Raw genomic sequence first — 12,168 nt, 5'->3', positions numbered from 1 at the left:
GGGGGGGCAGGTGGGAGGGACGGCACCAGCAGCGCGGGTGGCACTCGCTGATGACGGCGGGCTGAACGGCTGTTGGCCTCTACCGGGCGCCATTGACCCCCACATGCGGGCCTGCCACCCTCCCCACCTTGATTGTCTACACACCGCATCGTCAACGTACACTCACATCTGGTTTTTTCGTCGGCTTGGACGCTCCCCCTTGTGAATTTGGAAACCATTTCTCTAGTCTGGATTGCCCTTTGGAAAACCCGGGTCCCCTCGTTTTGCACACGGCACCCTTGAACTTTCATCTCACATTTGGCCGCTCTCGACACCCTCCAACACCCGCCACGCCCCACCGACCCCAGCCCAACTTCTATACCAACAAGAACGGGAAGAGCGGCAACGACTACATCGGCTGCTGCTTCGTCAACGATTGGAATACTCACGCAATCTACATGTCTTGCCCCGACCATAAAAACCCCAATGACCCAGCCTGCCGGCGCAACCAGTTTGCTGGGCCGGCGTGGGGCCACGTCAACATGTACCCGTCCACCTTGGATTGGTTCCTGAAGTGAGGGGCGGGCAGCTGCTGCTGCTGCTGCTGCTGCTTATTGTGGTGCTTGGGGCCTGCCATTTTCAAGGGGCTCAGCTGTGCTTGTTTCTGGGGTACGGGGTGACGCGCTTTGTGGCACGGCAGGGTTGCCCATGTGAATTGTGGGAGCAGAGACGTGGTGCAATGGACGTAGAAACAGACAGCCTTCGTTCTCAGCAATATCTTGAGCATGCTGCACACCCAACAATGCTTGCCTCTGCCTGCGCGGTTGCTGTCCTGTATCCGCTCACTCACCAGCCACGAGTCGTGCCCTGGCACGCAACTGTGCGCGACGTCCTCTCTTCAACCCACCTGCCCAGGTCCGCCGGGCAAAAGTGGCTCAACCTGACCACAGTCCACTGGTACAAGGCAACCAGGGAGACCTACAACACGGCGTCCACCCTGCTGGACGAAGAGCCAATCAAGAAAGAGATGGCAAACCTGAGGGAGCTGGTCAAGGTGCGCCGGCCGAGGCTCAAACCCTTTGGCTTGCTTTCAGGGGCGTCCCAAAGACGGTCATGGATCGACGGGGGTGCTTTGAAGTTGACCTGAGGACAGCGAAGCACACGGGTTTTGCTTGGTTTGGGAAGAGGAAACATCTGTGGGGGCGTGAAGGGCAGAACGCGTGTGTTAGGCTGCAGCGTGCATGATCAAGCTAGCGGAGGGGCCAGCTGTCACCAGGGTCCACATAGTGCCGCGTTCTGCATGTCCCCGCCAGGCACATCATACCGTTTTGGCCTTGACCTCTACGGCTCAATAGCCAAAACCCCACCTCAAACCTCCCCTGATGGCGCACATTCTTTTCGCAGATCAGCAACAAGTGGGGCAAGCCGCTGCGCGTCGCAGAGATGAACACGATCAGCAACAGCGGCCGCGACGGCGTCAGCAACGTCTTCGCCGCGGCGCTGTGGACGCTGGACGGCTGCTTCGAGGTGGCTGCCACGGGGGCGGTCGGTGTGAATCTGCACCAGGTGGGTGCGCGCGTGGCAACGATTATGGGCCCATGCCCGCGTGGTTTCATGTGTGCATGCATCCGGATAAGTTGAGGTCGGTCAGGGCGAGGGCTGTATGGGGTGGGGTCAAAGCACAGCGGCTGAGGTTGAATTGGGGAAGGAGAGGTGGCAAGGGCTGTCGCTGCAGCAAGGGCGGTCCCACTGCCAGTGTGCAGTAGGTGGGGCTTGATCAATTCCGCAGCCCTGCACCCTTCCATGCCCACCAGCCGCGCACTGTGGCCATGGAGATGCCCCCAAACGCGCTGCCCAAACCCTATATCCAAAACTCTAGGGCGCTGGGCAGAACCTGTACACCGCCATCGTCCGCTGGTACCAAGACGAGGGGCTCGGCCCCGTCATCCTCCGGCCTGCGTTCTACGCGATCATGCTCTTCAAGCAGGCCGTCCGTGCCCGCAGCCGCATGCTGCCCGCCGCCGTCGCGTCGGGGCCGGGCGAGGGCCTGAAGGTGTGGCCGCTGTGGGATGAGGCGGAAAAAGAGCTCCGCATCGTCGTCATCAACAAGCGGGCCAACGAGGCGATTGACGCCGTATTGCGGATCGCCAAGCCGGGCGGCTACGGCGCCGCCTCGGTCGCCCGGCTCGTCGCGGCGGGCGACGCGCCGCTGCAGGCCAAGGGGGGCGTTTCGATCGGCGGGATCACGTACGGCCTGGGCGGGAAGCTGCAGGGGACGCCCGCAATCGAGACGGTGGCGCGGAGCGCTAGCGACGGCAAGCTCGCGTGGAAGATTTACATGAGCCCGGGCAGCGCGGCGCTGGTGACAATCAAGCGCCTGTGGTGAGGCGCCGCGACGCCGCGGCCCCCCTGCACCTTGGAGGCGCGTGCCGCCGCCGCAGCAGCAGCAGCAGCAGCAGCAGCAGTAATAGCAGCAGCAGCAGCAGCAGCAACAGCAGCAACAGCATCGGCAGCAGCAGCAGCAGCAACAGCAGCAGCAGCAGCAGCAGCAGCAGCAGCAGCAGCAGCGCGCCTCCGTAGAGCAGCGCCGCCTCACCCGTCGACGACAGGAAACCCCCCGGCTGCTCGCCCAGCTGTCTGCCGCGGTCTGGCGCTGCGCCGTCAGGCTGGTATCGTGTCGCACTCGCAGTGAGGCCTGCTGGTCCCGCCGCCGGGCTTTGCTGAAGCTCACAATCGCCGCGGCCGACCCAGGCACCTGGGCGGCCACCACATGCGAGAACGTCGGGCGTGCCCTCGTTTTGGGCCTTGAAGAAGCACCACCACTTCACAAACTCGGCCCCTGCACTCCCCTGCACTCCCGCGTACCACTGTCTTGCTTACCGCCATCGCCTCTCTGGCCAGCCCGGCTGGGCGGTGGCCAGCGCAGGCGGGGGAGCCCGCGCGCCCTCCTGCTACGGCATGGAAGCATGCACACTCACCTCACGAACTCGCCAGCTCGCGCCCCTGCGATCCGCCGCGCCCATGTCGGTGCGCCTTTATGTGCGCCGTTCCGCAGCAGCTGCAGGCAAAGCGGGGTGTGCACCAAAAGTTTGACCGGGCCTCGTGCCGGGCCGCTCGCACACCCATCCAATCGCTGCGTCGCGGTCCGCGGCTGTGGCTGCGTCACAGGTCTCCACTCGCCGTCGCGGCCCCATCTGTGTGGGGCGCGCCGCTGAGAGCAACCCCCACTTTCTGCTGCTTTTCCAGAAAGCCAGCAGGCGTGCCGTAGTTCTTACAGCAGGCTTTATCACGGATGCGCAAAACCTTGCTCCAAGGTTGGGCCTGCGCTTAGTCTTAGGGGCGCGCGCTTCACAGTCCTAGGTATCAATTGCACGGCTCCCACAGCCTCCATCTTCCTTTCTTCTTTCCCTGACCTGAATTATTCCAGCCGCCTTTGCCCGGCAGGAGCGTACATGACGGCGTACGTGCGAGGGGGGGAGTTTTCCCTTCTGCGCTCGCTCTCCGTGCGACAGCGCCGCCGCGCCGAGGGGCGGGCACGTCGCTCGGCTGGGCCCACGGCTGTGGGGCGGGCCGTGGGTTGTGATTTGGAGGAGGTGGAACCAATCATGTTTTTGGGCGGCGCGGGAGTTGTGGTAGGTAGAGCAGAGAGTTGTCATCTGGGTTGGGGATTCGGACAGCAGCAGGACCTCAAACAAAGTTGTGCACAGGCCTGTAAAACTGTCGATAAGCAGTTTTGTTTGGCAAATCACTCATTACGCCCCTTTTCGCCTTACGGCGGCGACGCATCGGCCTAGGCCCTAACACCACCCTGACAACCTCATGTCGCGTCGGCCTGCCTGCGGCGAATGCTGCACGCACCCTGCGCGTGGGAGGTAGAAGGGTGCCGCGGTCCCTTTTGGGCGATTCAGTACTCGCTTCTTGTCACTGACTGTGCTTGTGTATAGAACACCTTGCGCTGCATTTCCTTTTGCATAACAGTTCGCAACTGGTCGGTTTGGGCATTGACATCACGCATGCACACGCGCGCGCGGAGGTGCGAGCATACACACACACAAGTGGTGGTGGCGTGTCGGGGCATATTCCCATAAACAGGGTAAACTTGCAGGAGAGACGTGCATCAGGAGCTTAATCTGCAGAACATTGGCTGGACCTTGCTCGTGCCGGCCGTACACAACGGATCCCTGCTGCTGGGGAGCATGGGGCATGGGTCTGTTTGTAGCCCGGACGACAGCCCACACAGCAGCAAGCACGCCAGCACTATACACCTCTGCAAACATCTTACCATAGCAGCCAGTGAAGCAGATAGACACCTGGTCACCACAGAAGTTATTCTTGGCAATGCCCCACGTCCATGACCTTTCCAAACACAACACAGCATCAAAGTTGACGTAAAACACAGCCACCTGGCATGAATTGCACACATCAGTGCAGCCCAGGTGAACCATCTCGTTTGTTAGTGCAGGCTCGGCTGTGCCGCGAGCCCTCCCAATAACCAGGGCCTGGGAAGAGCGCGGGCGTGTTGCAACAGGCCTGCGGCGTGGCGCTCCCGCAAGCCCTGCTGCGGCCGCGGCGTCGCAGCGCAGCCGCGGACCCGCGGTGAGGGGCCAATCTGCTTGCTTGCGTCCCTCCGTCAAAACCGCCAGATCAGACGTGGTTCCGGACATCAAAGACGTTGTCCCGCCCAAAGCCGCGGTGCCTGAAGCTGATGTCGTGGACGTGCTCGACCGCGCCCGCGTTGTCCAGCCCCTGCTGCTCCCCAGCCTGGTCGCTGACGATCACGCCAGCAAGCTTCACCTGCGCCCGCAGGGGATGGGCGGACAGGCGCGTCGGCACGGGCGAGAGATAAAGCCCAATAGGCATTGACTCGTCGCGCGTGGTCTGGTGGGGCAGGAAGCTTGAGAGGGGGGTGTGTAAATGCCCACGTGCTGTAATCGCCAAGCTTTTTCAGGTCTGTCCTCTCTCATCCCCCCAGCGCAACTGATGCGCGCGTGCTACACATGCATGCGCAAACACACACGCATGCATGCAAGCACGCGCACGAGCCCACACCTGCACGCAGGCACGCAGGCACGCAGGCACGCAGGCACGCAGGCACGCAGGCACACGTGTGCACACACGTGCACACACACGCGCACGTACGCACACACACACACACACACACACACACACACACACACAACACACACACACAACACACATACACACACACACAACACACACACAAACCTCGATGCACGCGCCCGCATGCCTGCATGCAGCCCTCACCTTGTGCTCCCCACTGTCGCTCTCAGTCAGCACCTCTACTCCCAACACACACTTGTCATGCTGAGTCACAAACAGCTTGTGCAGCGTCAGCAGGGACTTGCGGTCGCTCGTGTGGCCGTTGAATCGCGTCGGGGGGCACTCGCAGCCCGATGTGCAACTGCGGGGTGGGCCATCAACACTGTGTCAGGCGCCAGGAATGGAGCCATGGTGACGAGGATCCATGCGGTGGGCAGACATTGCTATGCCTCAAGAAGTTTACAAGCACAGGTGGGGCAGTCTTGGCACCACATGGCAACGCCCCGCAGTGGACGCAGGTGTTGGACACAATCGCATGAGTGAGCAATTGATGTAGGGATTAATTGAAACATGTACCCAGCTGTCAACCAACCCCACTGAGAGTGAGATCAAACTCACGTAACCTCCGCCCAGCCCATGTGCTCATAACTGCGCAGGTGCGCCAGCTGCACCAGCACCGGCTTGTCGGGGGTGGATGCGCTGACAGACGTATTGAGCTTCAGATGTAGGACCTTGCCGGGCTGCATGGTACGTGGATGTGAGTGTGTGTGTGTGTGTGTGTGTGTGTGTGAGTGTTGATGTGTGTGCATAGGCAAGTGTGTATGTTTGTGTGTGTGTGTGTGTGTGTGTGTTTGTGTGTGTATGTGTGTGTGTACTTGTGCGCATGCGTGCGTGTGTGCATTGTAATGGGGATGGAGGGCGCGCGGCGCTGCACTCACTGCGCCACCCTTCTTTAGATGCGAAAGCGTCAGAAGCAGGGGGCCGATGTTGCAAAGGTCACAGTGTCAGCAAAACCCATGCATGGGCGCGGCCCCTACTTGGCACGGCACGGCAAAGCAAGCCAGGTGGGAATGTTTGCTCGACATCCTTGTTCCAGCTCGTGCGCCGCCCAGAACTGCTGTCCCCCTCAGTGCCACAACTGCTGGCCCAGAAACAACCCACACACTCCTCTTCGAAGACCCACCTCCTTAGCCACGTAGCCCCACTTTGGGCGCTGGCTCTTGGCCTCGTTGATCCACTCCCACCCGTCATGCTCGGCCACGGCGTCATCCTTGAACGTCGGCCCCACAAAGCACGTGTCGTGCAGCGACGCGTGGTTGTCCCGGATCATAGGGCGCGGCAGCGGCGCAGACGCGTCGGTGCTGTCGTTCGCGCTTATCGGGTTGGATTCGAGGTCTTTAGCAACAGTGGAGATCAGGTGCATCGCCAGCTCGGCCATGACCCTGCGGCACAGCAGACAACGTGGTCCAGAAAACGCTCTGTTTGCCATCGTCGGCTGGAGAAAACGGGTGGCACATGGATTGCCTGTATTGCCCCCCTCTTCAATGGGAGACATTCAAGTCTGGTTTGTCTTGGTGTTGCGAGATGTCACTAAACATATACACATTCTTGCACGCGCGCACGTACACTAATGCACAGGTGCGCGCGCGCGCATGTGCTCAGACACACACACGCACATGCGCGCGTGCCGCATCTGCTAAGTGGCTTTGGTTGTATGCGCTCACTAAACCTCCACATTATGTTCGCCACATCATTTGTTTACTACCCTGCACCACCCCCCTTTGCTGCACCTGTGCCCGGTGTTGCCATCAGGGTGCACGTAGTCATAGTAGAACGCCCTGTGCCTCAGCCCCTGTAATGCCAGAGGAAATTGATGCGTCAAACTAAAATCAAGGACAATAATGCACGGTCACACACCACTGCAGTGCACAAACCCATCTCAAACTCACTATACACAGCTGGCGTGCGACCTAACCGCCGAAACGACCCCGGCACACTGCCAATTGTCGCGGCCAACGCCAGGAAGCACATGGCCGTTGCCAGGAAGCACACCTGCTGGTCGCGCTCGCGCGGCGCGTGCACCGAGAAGCCGTGCTTCGCGGCCACCATGTCGTGGTAGCAGGCCGCCTTGACGCTGACCGTCGGCAGTGAGTAGTACCAAGCAAACTCCTGAAACTCGCGCTCTGCGCTGGACCAGAAGATTCCCTGCGTATGGTTATTAGAAATCCACATTTGTTGAATAATTGGTAGATGTGAGGCCGGGTGTGTGGGCAGCGTAAGCAGGCCCTGTGATTGCGGGCATGCCGCGCACAGCGAAGGAGGCCAGAATTCAACTGCCGCTCACACGGTGGAAGGCAGGCAAAGGCAGCGAGCGCGGCTGCAAGGCGCAGGGTGGGCGCTCGCCTCGTACGGGTCCGTGTTGAACCAGGCGTAAGTGTTGAGCAGCACGACGGCGGGGCGGCTGGGCATCTGCAGGAGCTTCCGGATCAGGCGCTCGAACGACTTCCTGCGGCCCAAAATCACGTGGCACGAGGTCGTGCAATCAGCCCAAGGGGGCTTGCTTTGAAACGTGTGCATGAGGTCCGAGCTCGAGGCCTCCGGAAAGGCCATGTCATCACGCGCATGGGTTGGTGCCGCCCCGCACCACGCCGCGGGGCTGAGGCCCCATGCAGCGCTGCGCGCACCTCGCGCTGTTGTGGAAGAGCGGCTCCTTGCGGTGCTCGTCATTGACCGCGTACTCGAGGAAGATGACGTCAGCATCCTGCGGGACGTGGCGCCTGAAGCACGCGCACATGTACATGCTGGTGGTGCCTGCGCGGACGCGCCGCGCCGCGACGCGCGGGGCGGGCGGGCGGGCGGGGCGTTTGCGTCGATGCCGGTGATCGCGCCTGAGCATCAGCAGTCAAGTTGCAGGGGTTGCAGCCGCTTTTTCCAGCAGAGCAGCTGTGCTGCTATTGATGCTTAAGTACTAGCATGCTGCCCAAATGCACCTCTGCAGATCTTGGCTGGTAACTAAATGAAAACCTCCAACTTTACCTCAGTTGACGCCAAGGCCGAACGGCAATCACGCAGCCCCACCTGGCACCGCGCCGTTATTGACGGTCACGTTGACGCCGTGCTTCGCTCCATAAGTGTCATACAGCCACGTTTGGAGGCGGTCGACCCAGGCGTCCCGTACGTCATCAAACGCGCCCGCGCCCGCGGTGATGCTCGCGCCCACGGCTGCCACCGTCAGCCGCTTGGCTGCGAGTCGCGCGGGGACGCCGGGCGGGGCCAATGATAAAGGGGCGCCAGCAGCAGCTTGTCGTGTCTGGCCCGCTGTCATTGTCAAGCTGGCGTAAGGTGCAAGTTGCTTATGCATGACAGTTATCACCGCCCTTGCACTGGCCTCCTCTGAAGCTGCCGCTTTCGCTGCTTTCAGTGCCGCCTGGCGCGCCGCGGGACGCAGCACGCCGCAACCACCACCCGCATCACGCGGCCCTTGACTCACTCTTGAGCGCGCGGTCAAGCGCCAGCCGCAGCCTTTCTGCGCTTCCAACATATGTCAGCCCCCTGGCACGCTGGGCCGCGCTGAGCATGTACGAGTAGGGGCCTTTCGGGGGTTGCTTGGTCTCAGATGTGTCCTCAGCAAAAAGGCTGGCCCAGGTGTCTGTGGCTGCGGCGTCCTGCATGGCAAAATAAACAGTGCGCATGCAAGTTGGCAAAGTCACTGGTCATACTTACTGCCTCTGCAGCAGCTGCAGACGCAACAAGACAGGCTTGGACCAATGCGACGGAGCTGGTGCAGGCGCCGCCGCAGCAGCAGCAAGTTGTGCACGCACACCTCTTGGAGCTTGCGAAGCCAACCGTGGCTGGCGCAGCTGGGTTGGATGCATCCTAGTGTGATCACTACTATAATCAGCAAGGCCGCTGGTCGAGCACGGGCTTTCATTTTGGATGTGCGTTGCTCGTGCCTGGATGACAGATGTAGCGCATCCGTGAGGATTACTAGAATATCACTTGATTTTAATGCATGTGTGATACAACGCACGGCTCTATGCCCGCGGGGTGTACAACGGGTTTCTGAAGTGTACCTGCCGCGCTCCGGAGTCGCCACACGGCACTTCTCCGATGAAGCCTCATGCTTTTGTGATTATCCCCCTTGGTGGCATTATGTCTTCGTCACTGCCTCTAATAACACAGTGATACGGTACCGTAGGTACCCGCACAATGCTGCTGGGTGTGATTGGGCGGTTCATCCCCTTCTGCCCTTCACAGCACGACAATGCCCAAGTGCATGTGCATCAAGGTGATTTTGTGTATGTAACACAGATGGACTTCAAGGACAAGGTTCGTGGCAAGCCCTTGACCGCAGTGCATTAGACGTACAAGTTGCGCCGGCCTGCGGAGTGCGTGCGCTTGAACACCTAGCAACAACTTGTACGCTGTCTCGTGTGCCCAGACATTCATGTTACCTCTGGCGGATAGGCTGCCGCTCAGCCTGACCTGCTCAGCATCAAGGGCGCCGTGTTTCCAAACCTGTCTTCGTAGGTATCCAGGACTTGATGTCAATGGAAGGCCCCAGCTGCCTTTCCTCCCGCCGCCTTGTTTGGGTTTAGCAGTGGCATCCAAGCGCCTGGCTTTTATCTGGCGTGCGCTCTCTGTTCGATCTGTGCACGCAACATCTGTAGCAATGCAGCGATGTCACAGGTGCCAGACCACCCCAACAGGCTGCGCAGACTGGCTAAGCACCTAGTATTCACCAACCAACCCAATATATTGTGCCATCATGCAGAGCCAGCGCACAGATGTATGAGGCAATCAAATGCAGCGGGGCACAGGGCAAAGGGCAGGGAGTTGGAGGGTCACATGCAGCTCTCCAGCCAGTCCGTGGGGAATGCTGCCTGGTGCCCTGTGGCTGGAAATAAGCTGTAACAACGATCACAGAACTCGATAAAAGATGGTGGTCATAAAACGGTGTGCATTATGAGGCAGCGGAGCTGCAGTAAGGATCTCCACAGGCAGGTGCTGCGCAGAAAGCGCATCAGCGTGAATTCACGGCCTGCACTGCGCACTTTCGAAGGGACCACGCACAAAGAACTTGAGAAGGCATGTTGATAGCACAAACGATTGAACTGACCGTCATATAACCTTTCTTTTTCTAGCGCCCGCAGGATTTTTCCTACCTCACTGCCAGTGCGTTCTTTTGAGCGCAGATCTACGCAGGCTCGGCCTCTTCTCAGCTGCATATCTGCGCCTCTAAACCATGACAGGTGAATATTTGATCTTGGTCGTGCGCACCTGCGTCATAGCACGAGCAATGGAATCTCATGTGCCGCTGCTGCACGCTCGCCGCAGCTCATCCGCCCCTGCCCCCGCCACCCGCCCGCCAAAACCCATGCCCCTCTCTCCCTCAGCAACACCAGCCTCGGCCCCCGCCGCATCATCGGCCCCGCCGGCGGCACTGGAGGCGAGCTGCGCAGCGGCGGGGCAGGCGCACATTTTGGAGGACTGGGCGGCGCTGTCCGAGGCGGAGCGCGCCGCACTCGCCTCGGAGGTCGAGGTGAGAGCATACAGCTGCCCCCGATCCGCATGCACACCCATGGAGACACCCCGCTGCCGCGCCCACGCAAGGCGGCCGCCGCGCGAGCAACCCAGGCAGCGTGCGCCGGGGCGTCGGGGTGCGGCGACGACGGGGCGCAGGGCCTGCGCTGCCCCGGGCGTGCTGGCGCCGCCTCGGGCGCCGCGAACCTTCGACGGCACCTCGCCACGCCGCGCTGCCGCGAAGCCGCGGCCTGGATCAAAGTCACAACAGATGATCCGCACGCGGCCAACGCGCGATCCGCAAACGGACCTCGATCGACCCTTCTCCTAGGCCCTCGACTTTGGGTTTGTGAGGAGCGCCCTTTCCGCCAGCCTCGCCGCCGCGGCGTCGGCCGGCGCCGGCGCGGCGCCGCCGCAGGGCGTCGTTCAGCTGCGTGGCGTGGGGGCGCCGACGGCGGAGCGGCGCGCCGAGTGGAGGGCGCGGGGCCTCAAGCTTGTTGCAGAGGTGCAGGGGCCCCCCGGGTCACTTATACAAACGCATGCGCTCCTCATGCCCAGCCCCCCGCGGGCGCGCCCCATGGTGGTCGCCATTGTCGCGTCGCGGTGCTGGCTGGGCCGGCGCGCCGCTGCAGCGCCGCTGTGGCTGATGGGGCGTGCCATCAACTTAAGCAGGGGCAGATCCTTGCGCCCATCACAATCGAAGCGGCGCGGGGCCGAAAACCCCCACCAGAACCGTCGGCCCCCACTTCCCCTCTCATGCAAGCCGGCATTGCCACCCCCTGCCTCCTTGCTTTTTGCAACCCCTCCGCTTGCAGGGCAAGTTGGCTGTGTTGCTGCTGGCGGGCGGCCAGGGCACGCGGCTGGGCAGCAAGCTGCCAAAGGTGCGGGGCCAGACGCCACACAGGCACCGACCCACTGGTTTAGCATCCGCCCCACCTTTGTTGGACATGATAAGCGCGGCGCACCAGGTCATGCGCTCTCCTGGCCGTCGCCGCCCGCTGCCCCAGGGGCGGCAGCAGAGCAGCCGGTCAGCGTCTGGCACGGCTCGCCCGCCCCTCCTTGCCCGCACCCTCAGACATAAAGGGGCGCGCGTTCGTGCTCCCCTGAACCCGCGATCCACCTGCCGCCGTGATAATTAGAACTCCGCGCCTCATCCGCGCGCGCAGGGCTGCTATGACATTGGCCTGCCCTCCCACAAGAGCCTCTTCCAGCTGCAGGCCGAGCGCCTGCTCGCGCTGCAGCGGCTGGCGGCGCAGGCCAACGGCGGCCGGGGCCGGCCGCTGCTGTGGTTTGTCATGACCAGCCCCTTCACGCACGCAGACACAGTGTGAGCAGCCGCGGTCCTTGAGCTTCCGCGGCCGCGAAGCCCCGCCCGATGCTGCTGCAGACACCTTGAAGAGCAGCCGCAGCTCTTTCGCATTGTCCCAGCACGCGTGCAGACCCGGGTGCGTTCCAACACCCCAGCCCCACCACCACCGCCATCTTGCACGCACGACTAGCGCACACGCACCGGGCAGCACGGCGTCACTCGTTGGATTGATATTGGTGTCGACCCTCCTCGTGCCAAACCCGCCACACCCACTCGCAGGGCCCATTTTGAGGCGG

General features: G+C 61.8%; 4 protein-coding genes across 4 annotated transcripts in view; 2 read left to right on the top strand and 2 right to left on the bottom strand.

Annotated features, from left to right (window-relative positions):
* Window positions 1-2,365, top strand: part of MNEG_6026 (hypothetical protein) — a gene marked incomplete at both ends in the record, with an annotated part of 2,985 nt that extends 620 nt beyond the window's left edge. Inside the window, 4 exons of the mRNA XM_014045504.1 lie at window positions 348-553; window positions 895-1,033; window positions 1,384-1,545; window positions 1,859-2,365. Of these exons, the coding sequence (XP_013900958.1) occupies window positions 348-553; window positions 895-1,033; window positions 1,384-1,545; window positions 1,859-2,365 (1,014 nt within the window). The remainder of the gene's footprint in view (window positions 1-347; window positions 554-894; window positions 1,034-1,383; window positions 1,546-1,858) is intronic.
* Window positions 2,366-4,623: 2,258 nt separating this feature from the next.
* Window positions 4,624-7,272, bottom strand: MNEG_6025 (hypothetical protein; the record flags this gene model as incomplete). The annotated part of the gene is made up of 6 exons (XM_014045503.1): window positions 4,624-4,773; window positions 5,245-5,401; window positions 5,659-5,780; window positions 6,224-6,482; window positions 6,831-6,892; window positions 7,093-7,272. 6 exons carry the CDS (start codon window positions 7,270-7,272, stop codon window positions 4,624-4,626), a joined length of 930 nt encoding a protein of 309 aa, XP_013900957.1.
* Window positions 7,273-7,380: 108 nt separating this feature from the next.
* On the bottom strand, window positions 7,381-8,365 carry MNEG_6024 (hypothetical protein; the record flags this gene model as incomplete). The annotated part of the gene is made up of 3 exons (XM_014045502.1): window positions 7,381-7,546; window positions 7,725-7,851; window positions 8,119-8,365. The coding sequence occupies 3 exons, from the start codon at window positions 8,363-8,365 to the stop codon at window positions 7,381-7,383; spliced, it is 540 nt and encodes a 179-aa protein (XP_013900956.1).
* Window positions 8,366-10,285: 1,920 nt separating this feature from the next.
* Window positions 10,286-12,168, top strand: part of MNEG_6023 (UDP-N-acetylglucosaminepyrophosphorylase) — a gene marked incomplete at both ends in the record, with an annotated part of 5,200 nt that continues 3,317 nt past the window's right edge. The window contains 5 exons of the mRNA XM_014045501.1: window positions 10,286-10,292; window positions 10,437-10,582; window positions 10,895-11,068; window positions 11,379-11,444; window positions 11,730-11,890. Coding sequence (XP_013900955.1) covers window positions 10,286-10,292; window positions 10,437-10,582; window positions 10,895-11,068; window positions 11,379-11,444; window positions 11,730-11,890 — 554 coding nt within the window. The remainder of the gene's footprint in view (window positions 10,293-10,436; window positions 10,583-10,894; window positions 11,069-11,378; window positions 11,445-11,729; window positions 11,891-12,168) is intronic.

The sequence above is a fragment of the Monoraphidium neglectum genome (genome assembly GCF_000611645.1).
Source record: "Monoraphidium neglectum strain SAG 48.87 unplaced genomic scaffold scaffold00945, whole genome shotgun sequence".
Lineage (NCBI taxonomy): Eukaryota > Viridiplantae > Chlorophyta > Chlorophyceae > Sphaeropleales > Selenastraceae > Monoraphidium > Monoraphidium neglectum.
This window is presented reverse-complemented; position numbering and strand designations above follow the sequence as displayed.